The 17,746-nt window shown below is 38.0% G+C and overlaps 1 protein-coding gene across 4 annotated transcripts in view; it reads left to right on the top strand.

The window, feature by feature from the left end:
• LOC140718767 (zinc finger protein 280C-like) overlaps positions 1-17,746 on the top strand; it is a 121,897-nt gene that overhangs the window by 92,187 nt on the left and 11,964 nt on the right. For all 4 annotated transcript variants that reach the window (XM_073032895.1, XM_073032892.1, XM_073032893.1 and 1 more), the window contains 5 exons: positions 716-969; positions 1,264-1,404; positions 2,416-2,478; positions 3,359-3,480; positions 5,531-5,558. In XM_073032895.1, coding sequence (XP_072888996.1) covers positions 716-969; positions 1,264-1,404; positions 2,416-2,478; positions 3,359-3,480; positions 5,531-5,558 — 608 coding nt within the window. The remainder of the gene's footprint in view (positions 1-715; positions 970-1,263; positions 1,405-2,415; positions 2,479-3,358; positions 3,481-5,530; positions 5,559-17,746) is intronic.

Here is a 17,746-nt window from a genome sequence, read left to right as displayed (position 1 = left end):
AACGTTTGTCTCATCTGTCCACAGAACATTGGTCCAGAAGTTTTGTAGGACATTCAGGTGGTCTTTTGCAAACGAGATGTGCAGCAATGGTTTTTTTTTTTGGAGAGCAGCAGTTTTCTGTGTAGTGTCCTTCCATGAACACCATTCTTGTTCAGTATTTTTCTTATGGTGGGCACATGAATAGAAACTTTGGCAAGAATAATGTTTTTTTTGTTATTTATTTAATTGGCTTCTCTTTATCTAGTTTTAAAACGTGAAGATGTGATCACATTTTTGGTCATATTTATGCAGAAATAGAGAAAATTCTACAAGGTTCATCAACTTTCAGATGACATACTTCAATTACTTGTATGCTCTATCTCAAAAGTATATTTGCTGCTCAACAAATACAGAAGATTCAGCAAGGCAAGCCGTATCCAGATCGATTAAATACTGATGAGTTAATTAGTTCCTTCAGATTTCCTTTGGAATACCAACTTGAAAATTTAGAATTAACTTTAATTCATTTGTGTGGGTACAATAGCTGGAGAAATGACAGATGCCAAAGTGATTGTATTTGCAAAATGCATTTTATTGTATGAAAGAAAATACTACAAATCATGTGCTTAATCTTTCTTTTTGTTAATTGAGTAGTAACATCTTTTATTGCTCTTTTAAACCTTTCAGGAAGTGCCAGAAGTCGGTTTTATTTTAATTAACCTATTTAATCTGACAGGTTACGATTCGAGCTTCCATGACACCTTATCCAGTTGGATCATCTTCCATGCCCTCAGTTAATTCTGCAACTAGTTCTGCGCTCCAGAGTTCATCTTCAGTAACAGTAAATACTAAATTATACCCATCAGCTATAAACCAAGTTACCACCATAGGAAATTCACAACCAGCTCCATACTTTAAAGAGGGAAGGAAGAAAAATCCAGCCAACAAGAAAATAACCAAACCTTTTACTATTGATCTTCAGTTTTTCAGGTAAACTGTCTTGTGTTATTTTTTTACATCATCTTTATTCCATTGTCGAAATAAGACCCATTAATCAATCCTAAGGAATAATAGTGTACTTAAATATCTGAATTGTGCAAGCTTAGGGATTCTTCTCATACTGAATCATACACAAAAAGTAAATATGCAATTCATATTTTCTGTGAGATATGTAGTTAATAATTTGTGTGCACATGTAGACACTTGTGTATTTTTGCTCATGTACTTGATGCACATGTACGGCTGATCTTTGGAATCTCTAACTTTTTTCTTGTTTGTTTGCAGGGACAGATATGGTGTTCACAAATGTATTGAGTGTGACACAGAAATTAAAGAATTAACCAGTCATTTTGCCACTTACGCCCGTTGTTCCCTTTGTCGATTCAGAAGTAGTTGCAACAAATCTTATGTGACCCATATGATGAGGTAGGAAGAAAAGAGATTTTTTTAAAACTGCATCCCAAATTGAATACATTGGACTTAAGGTGTTATTAATATTACTTCTTCATTAATTTTCACTAATAGATTGTAACATTAAATAGTGATCTTTTAAAAATAAGTAATTTTTCAAATGGTTTTGATTTCCTTTTTCCCCTCCACCACCAATCACTCCATTATAATGTAAATTCAGATATAAGACATGCAATATTCAGTTGTATGTTTGCTTGCTTTTTATGTTTATTGAGTTGACATGCTCCTCTGAACTTTCTGATTGGCAGGAATAAGGAATTTAGGCTGTGCAGTGTAGCCCTTTTAAGCAAATAGTGATGTGAGATCTGTGTGCGACTTCCTGCAACAAATTTCAGCCTTTCATTCCTAGCTGAATAAGAAAACATAGAGCATTGACAAAGTTATCAGATTGATATCCCTCTGCAGATTGACCAATCAAAATCTAACTCTGATCATACCCAAAAGCTCGGTTATAACCTTTCTGCTGTGCATAATTTCCAGTATTATTGAAAGACTTGTCATAGTAGCAATTTTGTAGCTAGATCCTCAAATAATAGTGGAAAACAAATTGCTTCTAGTTTTAGAGAAAGTCTGCAGTTAAATACAAGTTTGGTCATATGCAAGGTATTTATATGAATGTTAGTAACTGGTTGTTGTAAGTTACCTTGAATATACCTTCCTTTATGTCCTCAGCAAAGCAGATGAGTTGTATTAATGCCCTTAACTTCTGGGGGGCCTATTCTTGTTGCCTCTCTCTTAAGTGTTATATTAAAATACAAACTTCTTGTTTAATATTGCTTTCAGTTTTAAAGCTGACTTCAGTTCTTGCTGTTTCATGGTTTCATTTTAACAGCGATTTTCCAATACTTTATTTTTTGTGCTCATATCTGGGTTACTACTTTGTTGAAGAATGCTAAGCTTTTATGATCTCAATAAGTGATGGATTTTCACCTTTAAGTGCACATATATCTCAATTCTGTTTTGCAGTTTTCACACTGTCCCAAATAAAAATAAATTTTGGATGTTCAGAGAGTACTCAAACAAACTGAGGTAGGAAATGTGCTATAATTTAAGTCTAAATATAACAATGAGAAAATGTGTTTTATATTAACTTCTGTTTTGTCATATTGAAAAACAACTAGACCATTGTGACTGATTAGTCAAGTTTATATTAAGGTGAATCCTTAAAGTGATCTTGCAAATTTATTGACTGATGAACAACAATGAAAATAATGATGCCTCCATATGATTATGGATAACAGATAAACCATCATGTCAGTAAAGCAGTAACTATTTTGACTCACATTTTGCTAACAAGTAGTCTTGGAAAGCACTTTTGAAATTACACTCAGTGAATCTTGCTGCTATATTAAGCCTTTTCCCCCATAAGTGATCAGACATTTCTACCTGCCACATGTTGTATACTGATCCGTGGCACCTGTCCTATAATATAATATGCCTAGAATAGTATAGTACAGAAACAGGCCCTTAGGCCCACGATGCCTGTGGGATCCCCAATTTAATTCCTTCTGCTTAGACATGATCCATGTCCTTTCATTCATAGAACACTACTGCACAGTACAGGCCCTTTGGCCCACAATGTTGTGCTGAACTTTTTACCTCCCTCCCACATAGCCCTCCATTTTCTTTTATCCTCAAATGCCATCTTATCATCTTAAATGTCCCTAATATATCTGCTTCTATGACCACTCCTGGCAGCGTGTTCCACTCACCCATCTATGTGTAAAAAAAACTTAACCTCTGACATCACTCCTATATTTCCTCCTATGTCCAATCAGTCATAACATGAAATTTTATATGCCTACCTAAAAGCTTCTTATTACCACTGTTTTATCTGCTTTCACCACCACCCCTGACAGTGTGAAGGCATTTTTCAGGGGGTAAATGACTGTACTTTATATTGTTACAGAAATATAAAACTACTATGTGCTAGTTGTCCATTTGAAGCCAGCATTACTGATTCAGACAACATGGCAACACATCTTGATAAAAACAAGCTCCATGTCTGTCGCATCATTTCAAAATACAGTGGTAAGTGGAAAAGCTCGACAGATTGGATGTCATTTTATTTTGTTTAAGGAGCTTCTCTTATGAAACCAATTACTTACAAAATTCTTCAATTTTCGCTTCTGTTTTGCTAGTTTAAAAAATTCCGTCAAATATATGTTGTCTAAATGAGCACTGGATAGATTGAATCCTGTGAATAAGAATGAATGAATCAGCAGTATTATCTTTCTACTCTCACTATAGAAATAAGAACAGTATATGAACAGTCCCGTAGCTCATGTCTCCACACATGCTATATATCTTGTCGCTTAATATACCTGTCTAAATAACTTTTAAATGATGATATATATGCTGCCACCACGTTTTGTGGCAGCATGTTACAGGCATCGACCACTAGGTGTTTAAAAAAATCTTGCCTCACAGACTTCGACCCTGGTTAAAAGATTCTGAACATCTATCCTAATTATGCCTCCGATAATGTTGTAAACTTTTATGAGCTTTCCCTTCAGTTTTGTGTTGTCCAGTCAGGGAGTGTTGGACTTGCACCGCAAGATACCTATGTATCATATTGCCGTTAAGGAACTTCTCATTAATTGTGTATTGTTTTGACTTCTCAAAGTGCAACACTTAACATTTGTTAGGATTAAACTCCCCTTACCATTTCTCTGCCACTATTTCCAGCGATCTGCTGTAACCTTCTTTATCATCCACAACTCCATAATTTTTGAGTCATTTGAAAACTTAATAATCAGCCTGCATACTTTTTTATGCAGATACAGATGTCTCAGCACTGATCCCTGCTGAATGTCACTGGTCACAGACCTCCAGTCAGAATAACAAAGCTCCACCATTCCCCTTTGTTTTCTATGGCCAAGTCAATTTTGACTCCAATCTACTAAGTCTCCATGGATCCCATATGTCTTAATCTTCTGGATCAATTTACCACAAAGGACCTTTGCAAAATACATTTCCATATGTGAGTAAGTCCCAAGATTTCCCTTGCCACTGATGTAAGGCTCACCAGTCTGTAATTTCTTGGCCTTTAGCCCCTATTGTCCCTATAAAGTTTGTTCCATTAATAGTATAAACAATGGAACAACAGTGGCTGTTCTCCAGTCCATAAGACCATAACATATAGGAGCAGAATTAGGTCAATTGAGTCTGTTCCACCATTTCATTGTGGCTGATCCACTTTCCCTCTCAGCCCCTCCTGTCTACACCCTGTATCCCTTCATAACCTGACCAATCAAGAATCTATCCACCTCTGTTCTAAATGTATGCAAAAGCTTGGCCTCCACAGCTGCCTGTGGCAATGAATTCCACAGATTCACCATTCTTTGGCTAAAGAAATTGCTCATAATCTCTTTTAAAGGGAAACCCCTCTAATCTGAGGCTGTGTCCTCTGGTTCTAGACCTCCCACTTTAGAAAGCATCCTCTCCACATTCACTCTATCGAGGCCGTTCAATGTTCAATAGGCTTAAATTAGGTCACCTCTCATTCTTCTGAATTCTAATATAAACAGGCCCAGAGCCATCAAATGCTCTTCGTATGACAGAATCATTTTGTGAACCTCCCTTGAACCCTCTCCAGTGTCAGTACATCCTTTCTAAGATAAGGGACCCACAGCTGCTGACAGTTCTCCAAGTGAGGCCTCACCAGTGCTTTATAAAGCCTCAACATTATATCCTTGCTCTTATGTTCTAGCACTCTTAAAATGAATGCTAACATTGCATTTGCCTTCCTCGCATTTGCTTCAACCTGCAAATTAACCATTAAGGAACCCTACACGAGGACTCCTAAGTCCATTTGTGCCTCGTATTTTTTTCTCCATTTAGAAAATAGTCCACCCTTTTATTTCTCTGCCAAAATGTATGATCATACACTCTCTGACACTGGCATCGTCTGTAAGCAAATTTGTACATTCCTTCTCGTATGCAGTTGGGTTTCTTATGGGTGCTCTGAAGAGTGATAGTGAACAATGTACCCAAGACCATACTTAGATAGCAAACCAGTTCTTCACAAGATGAAGAAGAGAACTTTTTTTTAAATAATTCTAATTTTCTTTTCTTACAGCTTCCAGTGATGTTGACAATATATTCCAGTAAGTATCCTTTTTCTTCAATCCATTTTGGTCTCAGCAAATATATGAAGTGGTTTTTCTGTAAAGTTGTCAGGACGCTGGAGCAGGGATCCAATTGCAGACCCTGTATTGTGCGCACAGTGATATTAATTGAGGTGCAAACAAAGTCAGTGTCAAAGTTCAGGCAGAGAACAAAATGTCCAGAGAAATCCAAAAACCAGAGTCAGGAAACAGGCAGAGTCAATATTCAGACAGAGAACAGATACAAATGCTGGAAAGGCTCAGGAAAACTCACTGGCACAATCTGTCATCAAACAGGTGTAAACACTGGACTGAAATACACTGAGTATTAAACAGAGAGACAGATGATAGATGGAGCACGATGAGAAACAGGTGGCAGCAGTACAGGTAATAATGAGAAACAGGTGAGAGACTGAGTACTCAGTAATACAGGGGCCAGAGTAGAGCAGGAGTAGGACAATACAAAACCACAGACTGACAGCCGGGGGAAACACAAAAAGACAGAGTTCAACTGGAGTTACTGACAAAAGTCTTAGTTTGAAGTGCTCGGGTGTTCCCTTTTGTTGCTTTTATGTAAAGAATTTGTAGGCAGGTTGTTGTCCATGATGTCTGACAATGACAGGAAATCTGTGCGGCGGAGATTTTATAGTGGAAAAGCCATTGTACTGGGGTAGTTCCATTCTCTCAACCCCAGAAGTCGGTTTGTAGTGGTACAAACAAGCATCATAAACTGGGTTCTTTTCTTGGTTACAGTGAATGACCACGTGTCATCTTCTGTGCCTTGTCATGCCCTTCACTTTCCACAGAGTGTTGCAGAACTGCTTTCCTGGCCGTTGGATCTCACTGTAGATCTCATCTGCTCAGTCTGCCAGAGCGGACTGCGTGCTAGAATGGGCAATGTTTCAATCTCACCAGGGTCTGAAGCAACCAAATACCCTCACCTGGTTTAGCCCTCCGGTTGAAACGGTGTACTGTGTTGTGGCTGTTGTCACACACAAACAGCTACTTACTGGAACACAGGTGAGAGCTGACTGTCTGCAGGGGATCAAAGGTGAGTGAGCTGACTTGGAATGGACATGACGCACCCCTTCACCAGAGGTGCTACCCCTCCCTGGACACCTCATACACCCCAATTTGTGAGGTATATGCAACTTAATTAATTCTGTTAATTATGGATAGTATTTCCCCACTTCCAAAAATGATTTGGAAAAATTATTTATGTTGTAGTTTGTAAGTATATTTTTAACATAGTTGTGCTGTCTTTTTAAAAAGTTTTGCAACCATTTGTTTATCACTGATAAATATGTTCACTTCTTTTACGTTGAACAATATTAAGCAGCTTAGAAATCCTAAGTGGAGACCAACCTGCAAGTACTCAATAGTTGGCATCTGGGAGTGTACAAAAGGTGACTTGGATAAATCCCTCATGATTATTATGTACAGTAATTGAAGTTTTGCATCCAGCAGACACTTACAGCCTATATCTGGGTTTGACTGTTTTGAATACTTGTCACGGTTGCGTATCCAGTATTCACAGGGTTGAATCATGGAATATGTAGTAAAATGCAATACCGATGATATTTTTTTCCAATCAGAAAGAATGGGGCTTCCTTTTTCCATATCAAAATCTTTTACAGAGTTAATGTCATGTCATGTAATGTTTAAATATTTGATATTTTCTCTATGTGTCATCTAATTTGAGCAGATTGATTATTACTTTATAAATCTTAAAAAGTGTAAGAAATTTTGGAATTAACTCAGGATACCATTTGACCTATTATTTCACTTGCTTCAGTACTGCTCTGACACACCACTATATGACATCAGGAGTTTTACTTGTCCTCACCTTAATGTACTCCTTCACACCTCTCAGTATTTAAAAGGGGCACATAAATGTGAAAACTCTGCTCCATTCTTTTCATCTGACTCAACACCTATTCACCTTCTCAATACTTCCCAGGCAATGACAGGATTTGCAACTACTGCCTTTTTACCTACTTATTTCTTTTCATCTAGGAACACTTTAACACTCCTTTTGGGTGAAGTAGCAATTTACTTGGTACTTATTTGGCACACTTATTTGGTGCTTATTAAGTGGTTTCCACTGCACTGAGAAAACTGTCCATATATAGGGTGATGCTTTATAGATTACTTCTGTTTATTCTGCAAGGTTGACCTTGAGCTTCCATCTTGCCAGACACTTTTCCACTCTGATTTCCCTGTAGGACAAGGACTGTGTTCTGATGAAGATGAGTGTGTGCTCAAGGAACAGTACCTCATCTTCTAACTAGGCACATTATAGCCTTCACAACTTGATTCTGAATTCACATTCAGATATTTAGTCCTTCCCACCCTGTATCTCATTATATATTCAACATACAACTTTTTTCTCTCTTTGTATTTTATACTTGATTTGCCTCTTCCCATGAACACTTCAGTCAAACCTACCTGTACCACTCTCCTTCAGCTGACGTCCCTAGCATTTTGGTAGTTCAGCTACTCCATCTCAACACAAAATGTATGCTGTCTTTCTCGCTGTCCTTCCCTCATTTTATTGCAACTCAAAGCATATGTTCCTCACTTTTCCCAATTTAGATGAACGATTAGAATTAGAATCAGATAATATTACTGGCATATGTCATGAAATTTGTTGTTTTGTGGCAGCAGTACATTGCAATACATAATAATAAAGACTGTAAATTACAATAAGAAGTATACATATAAGGATAAAATTAAATTAAATAAGTAGTGTGAAAAGAGAGGGAAAATACTGAAGTAGTATTCATGGGTTCGTTATCCATTCAGAAATCTGATGGGAGAGGGGAATAAGTTGAACCTGGAACATTGAGTATGTGTCTTCTTCTTGACTATAGTACCTCCTCCTTGACTATAGCAATGAGTAGAGGACATGGACTGGGTGATTGGGTGCTTAATGATGGATGCTGCCGTTGAGCATTGTCTTTTAAAGGTGTCCTGGATGCTGTGGAGGCGAGTGTCCACGATGGAGCTGGCAGAGTTTACAACTTTCTGCAGCAAAACCTAAAACATTAACTCATTTTCTCTCTTCAGATTTACAGCATCTGCAGTATTTTGATTGATTCAGGTTAACATTTAAGTGTGTTGAGAAATACTTTGCATTTTCATTGTGAGCTACTTGTGTTTTTTATATAAATGTGAATCCAGTATTCAACTCTACAAACTCTTGAGTTCAACACCCTTTCCTGAACCATACACCAGCGAAACCAGAGTGATGGGTGCTTAGGAGTATCCGAATATGAAACTATGATAATGGCTAACTGTGTACTTTAACTATTTTGTAGAAATAGTTCAATTTAAGCAGTGAAAAGATTGTGTAAGCATCGTGGGCTACAGTAGTAACTGTCTCAGAGTCAACATTATTCATGTTAAGTTTCCCCCTAGTTGGATACAAATTTTATTTAGTGTCATATTAGAGCTGCAGTTTTAATTGTGTTTGATGCAAATGAAAGTGTAGTGTGGTAGAATACTGTGAAAGTATATACAAAGCCTTGAAAAAGTATTCCTCCACAACTGTATTCATATTTTACTGTCTTAATTTCTAAACTTAAAATATATTGAAGTTGGATTTTTGAGGTAATCTACAAAACAGTGTGCATCATGTCAAATCAAAAGAATTCCAAAACCTGCCAACAATTTACTAAAAAGTAAAAACCAAAATTGTGAGGCTGAAAAAGTATCCATCCCCATTGTAATTACTGTACTAGTTTTCTGTAGTAGCCAGTCTTGACGAAGGGTCTCGGCCTGAAACGTCAATAACGCTTCTCCCTATAGATGCTGCCTGGCCTGCTGCGTTCCGCCAGCATTTTGGATGTGTTGCTTGAATTTCCAGCATCTGCAGATTTTCTTGTGTTAGCCATACTGTATGTTCCCTTACCAACTCACCCAATTTGTTGATGTGGAAAATCGGAGGATCACCTGTTTTCAATGAATTCATAAGAATAAATATCCTCTCTCCCTGTAAGGACCAAAAGTATGGTAGATTTTCAATAGACCAAACTAAAATGAAGATAAAAAGGCGTTCAAGACAAGTCAGGGAGATGAAAATAGAGAAGCACAAATCTTGCAAAGATTACAAGACCATCTCAAAGGCACTGAACATACCTCGGAGCTCAGTGCAGTCTATCGTGAAAAAGTGGAAAAAAATATGAAACAACAGCCACACTGCCTAGGTTAGGTCATCCCTCTAAATTTAGTTGGACTTGGCACTGTAAGAGAGGTTACAATGACAGCAACAGTCAGTAGCTGCAGCTGGAGATCAAGTTCATGGCTCTACATTATCTAAGGCCTTGCACAAAAAGGGTATTTATGGAAGAGTGGCAAGGAAGAAGCTCTGGCTTTAAAAAAACTTATCTTTGCTCATGAAGATGAGCAAATCGCAAAGGGCAGATCATGTCTAACAAGCATGATAGAGTTCTTTGAGGAGGTGACCAGGCATATAGATAGTAGTGCAGTGGATGTGATCTACATGGATTTTAGTAAGGCATTTGACAAGGTACCACATGGTAGGCTTCTTCAGGAAGTCAGAAGGTATGGGATCCAGGTGGATTCAGAATTAGCTTGCCTGCAGAAAGCAGAGGGTCATGGTGGAGGGAGTACATTCAGACTGGAGGGTTGTGACTAGTGGTGTCCCACAAGGATTGGTTCTGGGACCTCTACTTTTCGTGATTTTTATTAATGACCTGGATGTGGGGGTAGAAGGGTGGGTTGGCAAGTTTGCAGACGACACAAAGGTTGGTGGTGGTGTGATTAGTGTTGAGGATTGTCAAAGATTGCAGAGAGACATTGATAGGATGCAGAAGTGGGCTGAGAAGTGGCAGATGGAGTTCAACCCAGAGAAGTGTGAGGTGGTACACTTTGGAAGGACAAACTCCAAGGCAGAGTACAAAGTAAAGGGCAGGATACTTGGCAGTGTGGAGGAGCAGAGGGATCTGGGGGTACATGCCCACAAATCCCTGAAAGTTGCCTCACAGGTAGATAGGGTAGCTAAGAAAGCTTATGGAGTGTTAGCTTTCATAAGTTGAGGGATAGAGTTTAAGAGTTGCGGGGTAAAGATGCAGCTCTATAAAACTCTGGTTAGGCCACACTTGCTGTACCGTGTCCAGTTTTGGTCATCTCACTTATTGGAAGGATGTGGAAGCATTGGAAAGGGTACAGAGGAGATTTACCAGGATGCTGCCTGGTTTAGAGAGTATGCATTATGATCAGAAATTAAGGGAACTAGGGCTTTACTCTCTGGAGAGGAGGAGGATGAGAGGAGACATTATAGAGGTATACAAGATATTAAGAGGAATAGATAGAGTGGACAGCCAGCACCTCTTCCCCAGGGCACCACTGTTCAATACAAGAGGACATGGTTTTAAGGTAAGGGGTGGAAAGTTCAAGGGGGATATTAGAGGAAGGTTTTTTACTCAGAGTGGTTGGTACATGGAATGCACTGCCTGAGTGAGTGGTGGAGGTTGATACACTAGTGTAATTTAAGAGCCTACTAGACAGGTATATGGAGGAATTTAAGGTGGGGGGTTATATGGGAGGCAGGGTTTAAGGGTCAACACAACATTGTGGTGCCTGTACTGTGCTGTATTGTTCTATGTCTAAGACTTTGCAAATTATCAATTAGAATATACTGTAAAAATAAGAAAGGAGAATTCTAGGCAGCTTCAAGAGTAGGTTACGTGGTTGGCACGGCTTTGTGGGCCGAAGAGCCTGTAATGTGCTATAGATTTTCTATTTTCTATGTTCTAAGGTCTTGTAGTCTGACTAAAGTGGAACTTTTGGCCTCAACACTAAGTAGCACATGCGGCAGAAAGCTAATTCTGCACATCAGCCAGGTAACATCTATGGAGTATGGTGGAGGTAGCATCATGCTATGGGGACGCTTTTCAGCAGCAGTGACTGGAAAACTGGTCAGGATTGATGGAAAAATGAACACTACTGAAAACAGAGAGATCCTGGATAAAGCCCTGTTAGCCTCTGCCGGAAGGCTGAAACTGAGGAAGTTCATCTTTCAACAGGACAACAACCCAAAGCACACTGCCAGAGCAACCATGGAGTGGCTTCAGCTGAAGAAAATTGACATTATTGAGTGGCCCAGTCAAGAGTCCTGACCTTAACCCAATCAAACATCGCTGGGAAGACCTCAAGATTACTGTCCACCGCCACTCCTCAATTAACCAGGCACAGCTTTAGCAAGTTTTCAAGGAGGAATGGGCAAATTTTGCTCCATCATGTTGTGTAAAGCTAATGGAAGCTTATCCAAAAAGACTACTGGCTATAATTGCTGTGCAAGGTGGTTCAGCTAAGTACTGACCAAAGGGGGAAGAATACCTTTGAACTGCTGACGTTTCAATGTTTGAATTTTTAGTTTTTCCTACTTTACACTTTTTTCTATTTTTTTGATTCTGCTATGGAAAAAAAGGAGCATTGGATTCACACATAAAAATTCTCAGTTAAATTGAGCAAAATCCCTTGTAATATTCTTTTATGTGAACAAAAGGTTGGGGGCTGAATACTTTTACAAGGCATTGTATAAGGAGATTATCTTTTTTTTCCTTCTATGATTTATCTGAATTAACTCTGACAGTAATTTTGCTCTTCCCTCTGCTGGATACCACTGCTGTACACGTAATAACTCAGTTGTTATCTGCCTCTATAGGCAGTCTGCCAGTAATTCCTGACAGCATTCCTGCTCTCTCTGAAGGGACCTTCTGATGCTGAATCCGTAACAGTTGAATATGTTGTGGTATTTAAACTGGAAAATGTATAGTAAGTCACATTGGCAATGGATAAGCAGGTTGAATCCCTTAAATAGACAGAGGGAACCACCACAAATCCCACATCTAATAGGTTGTGATGAGGGAAGGAGGAGGAACGAATAAAATGAGGAAGAAGAATGAGAGAAAAGAGACAATGAATGCATTGATACCACTTGATTGCCCGTTTTTAGCCTTGTGATTGGTATAGACCAAGCTTTTACTCACAGTGACTGAAAATTACATGCTTATTAAAAGGGATATTTTGAGAGGTGGCATCCTAGATCTGGGAAGCAGTCCATGTTTTCCAGCACCTTGTAGTGAATCTTTATTGTTAAAGGTTTGTGTTATATAGAGTGGTAGAAGATGTTTATAGGTGTTGAATATATGCTTTGCCTTCCCATATGTTTTAGAACAACTGAATAATGATTTAGTGCTTGACCTCTGAATTCATTGTCTGTAATGTAGCTTTAGTACTGAAGTTGGGAGCCCTTGGTTCTGGAGAAAATTTAGCATATTTTAAACAGTTTTTTCTTTATCCTGAACGTTTAGTTTCACTCCAGTGAGAAGCTTGTTGGAATGAGATGATGCATTGCAATACAAAAGATTGAGAAAAAGGACATTGGGACAATGACACAACCTTATTTGACAGTAGTCTGCATTGAAACTGGTTTTTTGTGAACCCAGTTGGTTAGAATCATGGCTTGCATGCCACCTTGAGGCAAACTCATCGTTTACTTCAGTGTCATTGGCTTACTGAGGAAATAGGCTTGAAGGTTCATACGTCAAACTTGTTATAGAATTCACAGCCCACTGAGTAGCTGTGCTCTTTTATGCTTCTTTGACTTTGGCTAATAATACCAGCCACCTCAAGGTACTGAATGGATACTACCAAAACCCTCTTCCCAAAATCCTGCTGGGATAAATGAACCAATGCTACCATCCTTAACTCAGACCAATATCATACGTTGAGGTCTTAATTACACGTATTTGCACAGATTAAGTCATGAGAATGCCTAATACCAACAGGTCAAACAGCATTTTTGGAGGCAGAAAGTGATGTCATCTTTTCTGCATTCTCTTTTGTCTTGAAATTTCTGTCTAGGTAACAAATTTACCAGGAGGGTGGAGGAAAAGATTCAAGGATGCCACTTTGGAAAGAAATACAACATACTCACTAACTTCTGGGAATATCTGGCTCATAATTTTCAAACCAAATTAGCATACAGGATAGTACCGTGAGTTTAGGCTTTGGGAGCACAGTTGAAGGCCAGTATAAAGGTAGAAGGAGCACTTAGCCTCAGAAACTATCCTGACCTTTTTGGCACTCCCTGTCGCACATCATCTAATCAGAATTGGAGTGGAAGCAAATCATTGTTAACCCTTATAGCTAAAGAACTTTGCACAATTAACAACCATCCACTTGTAAATATATTAATGACATTTCAATATCATTTTAATGTATTTCTGAACACCATGTATGTTGGAAGATACAACACCAGTGAGAGGAGCCAATAGGATAGCACTTGTAATAAAGTAATGGGTGTGGTATTCAGTTACGTTCTGTGTTATATAATTGTTGTATCTCAGTGTTTCATTTTAGTAGTTGCCTTTTGTAAGATTTTTTAAAAGTAAAAGTCAAAAGAGAATTGATGTAGGACTAATAAAATTGTGTGCATCAGCTCACCTATTATGCCCACAGTGTCTCTCTAGTGTTTGAATATTCCTAATGATACACAGGACTGTAATTCCTAATTCTGCTGTAGGTTCAGTTAATAATAAGTATCTTACTTGAGAGCTTCTTGGACTTTTAATGTGAAGTGTGTTGTTTCTTTTGAGGATTTGTTTCCTCCATATTCTGATGAGCATTTTGTTCATAGAAATAAAACTTAAAGCCATGGACAACTTCATCAGTTTATCTTGCTAACTTGGTATGAGCTTTACAGATTTGTTACTTTTTGCAGCAATATTCTTCATTTTTATTTGTGCAAGCAGAGCATTTAATGCTAATAGCAAAAAAATAAGCCATGTTCTTAGCATTCGCAACACCTCCCCAAAGTAAAACTTGGAAAGTTTGCGAAGTCAAGTCAAATTTCCGAACTGGTGTTAGGTAGCTTTCATCCTGGTATATGTAAACCCTTTATTTCATTGTAAAACCTCAGTGAGGTTACTACCATTGTGCAAGTGATCACAACATGTTGTTCCTTTCAAGCTGGTGAAAGAGCAAATCCTACATAAAATAAATTCTCTCTCTCTCTCTCTCTCTCTCTCTATCTCTCTCTCTCTCTCTCTCCCCCCTCTCTCCCCCTCTCTCCCCCTCTCTCCCCCTCTCTCCCCCTCTCTCCCCCCCTCTCCCCCCCTCTCCCCCTCTCTCCCCCTCTCTCCCTCTCTCTCTCTCGTCACTTTCCTTTACAAGAGATGCTATCAGTCTGAATCCTGTATATCAAATAAATGGTAGAAGGCTTTTCCAAAGAACGCTGAATTGAGATAAACAGTGTCACATTTGTTCAGGTAAATACACCAATAGAAGGAAGGATATAAACAAGACTTTTCACGTAGCAGGGTAAGGAAGATTGCTGGAACTATATAAAAGACTAATTACAGAACATCCTGCACACTATAGACAAATCTAGTTACCACATTTTTGCAAAGAAATTTACAAGGATGTTGTCACAATTGGAATATTGTAGCTTTGAGAAAATACTTGGTAAACTAAAGGGTTACATGCAACAGAGGCTGAGAAACCTTAATGGCAGTTTCCAATGGGGTTCCCATGAAGTATAAGTTTGAGGCTTCTAAATAGAGTAAATATGCAAATCTGAAGACAAAGAACACTGATTCTGGGATCTGGAATAAAAAGTATTACATTGGAAGAACTTTGCAAGTCAAGTAGTCCTGATACAGGATCTCAATCCAAAATAATTGATTTGAACTGATTTGGTTAAACAGATGCTGCTTGACCGGCTGAGATCTTCCAGTGTTCTCTTTTATGCTCCAAAGAGAACAGATCACTTTCCTTTAGAAGAGATGCTAACAGCCTGAATCCTGTATATAAAATAAGTGGTAGAAGGGCTTGAGAGGTGAAGGAGAATTTTATCTTAGTGTGGTAAGGGTTTAGGCAGAAGTAACAAAAATTGTCATCATGTTGTAAAGTACTTCAATATATTCTTGAATACCCGGCAATACTTCCACTTCAGTAGTATAGTTCTTTTTCCACCAGCATGAACACACTTTTATGTTCTCAATTTTGTATAATTCTAAACATTTTTTGAAATATGTTAATATTAGAAATTTGTCATTTAGCCCATATTGATTAATAATGGTAAGTCTGTAATGAGCAAGTAATCCATGGCTATTTCATTCCTTCTTGCTTTTTAACATATTGGAAAATTATGTTCATGATTAAGTACATTTGGGGATTCTAATTCCCTGACCTGAAAATGGCTTGAGAGTGTCATTTATTGTTTTGATTTTGCCTTTCCTCATTATTTTTACCTTTATTAATGATTTCTGCTGCTAATTACCTGTAGGATATAATCTACAGTACCTGATAATATAGCAGCAGATGTAGGTTGAGTAATTTAAAAAATTTTATTATACAGCTTTTGCATCATAAATCAACCAATTTTAAGTTAGCTAATGGGAATGGATTGCAGAATGGCACCAAAAGGACTGCTGTTAGCTCTAATGGAGTGAATTCATTAATGAATGTTAACTTTATTATTCACCCATAGATATGATTTAAAACAAATTTCAGAGGTGGGGTTGGCTTGGACTATTTTTCATACACTAGACATCTTACTGGAAAACCAATTTATTACTAAATTAGTGATCCAGATATTATGTTTGATTGCACATTATCCAGATTCCCTTGTAGACAAAATCAATATATCTGTTTATTATGCTTAATGTAGCATACAGGGGCAGAAAAGAGCTGTGGTTTAGACATGGAGGGTCATGAATCATGTAATAAATGATTAATACCTAGATTTTATACTCTGTAAGTGCTCTGCTGTAGTAGATAAAATCAAAATTTTACCAAGAAGACATTTGCATTATTTAAAAATATTAGAATATGTTTACAGTTACAAGAAGTTGTTTGTGAACCATTTGCAATTACTGTACCTGGTTTTCTGCATTAATTACTAATAATATGTGGTCTGATCTTCATCTTAGTCACAGTAATAGCCAAACATAATCTGCCTAAACTAATAACACGCGAACAATTGTACTTTTTATGTCTTAATTGAACACATTATTTAATTATTCATTGTGCAGTCTGGAAAAAGTATGTGAACACTTGTATTTAATAACAGGTAGAATCTCTTTTAGCAGCAATAACCTCCGCCAAACGTTTCCTGTACCTACTGATCAGACTTGCACAACAGCAAGGGGAAATTTCATAAAAAGAAATCAATATTTCTGGGTTACCTTCTATGAACATCTCTCTTCAGGTCATGGCACAGCAACCTCAATTGGGTTAAGGTCTGGACTCCGACTTGGCCATTCTGAAACACAAATTTTCTTCTTTTTAAACAATTCTGTTGATGGTTTACTCTTGTCTTTTGGATCATTGTTTTGTTGCATCATCCAACTTCTATTAAGCTTCAGGTGATGGATTGCTACACTTGCATTCTCCTGTAAAATGTCTTGGTAAAAATTTGAATTAATGTTCCCTTAACTTTTGCAAGCTGTTTAAGCCCTGAGCCAGCAAAGCAGCCTCAAACCATGATGTTACCCTCCACCATGCTTCACAGTTGGGATGATGTTTTGGTGTTGGTGTGCAGTGCCCTTTTACCTCCAAAAATAGCGATATGCATTTCTGCCAAAAAGTTTGACTTTTGTCTCATCTGTCCACAGAACATTGTCCCAGAAGTGTTGTGGAACATCCAGGTTTTCTTTTGCAAACTTGAGACATGCAGCAATATTTTCTTTTTCGGAGAGCAGTGGTTTCCTCCATGTTGTCTTTACATAAACACCATTCTTGTTCAGTGTTTTTCTTATAGTGGAGACATGAACAGAGACTTAAGCAAATTCTAGAGATTTCTGGAGGTCTTTTACTGATACCCTTGTGTTCTTTTTCACCTCCTTCAATCCTTCAGCATTGCATGTTATGCTCTTGATGTGATCTTTGCAGGATGGCCCACTCCTAGGGAAGATAGCAACAGTACTGAATTTCCTCCATTCATAGACAATTTCTCTTATTGTGGACTGATGAACACTCAAGTCTTTAGAAGTGCTTTTGTAGCCTACCCCAGCTTCATGCACCTCCAGAATTCTTCTTGTAATTGTTTTGATTGAGGTATGGTGCATCTAAACAGATTTTTCTTGAGAAGAGCAGGCTCTGTGAGTAACCTGACTTTGTGTACTTTTATTGTAGGGCAGGGCATATCTGCAATC

The sequence above is a fragment of the Hemitrygon akajei genome, chromosome 30, assembly GCF_048418815.1.
Source record: "Hemitrygon akajei chromosome 30, sHemAka1.3, whole genome shotgun sequence".
NCBI lineage: Eukaryota > Metazoa > Chordata > Chondrichthyes > Myliobatiformes > Dasyatidae > Hemitrygon > Hemitrygon akajei.
Note: the sequence above shows the minus strand (reverse complement) of the source record. Positions and strands in the feature narration are given on the sequence as shown.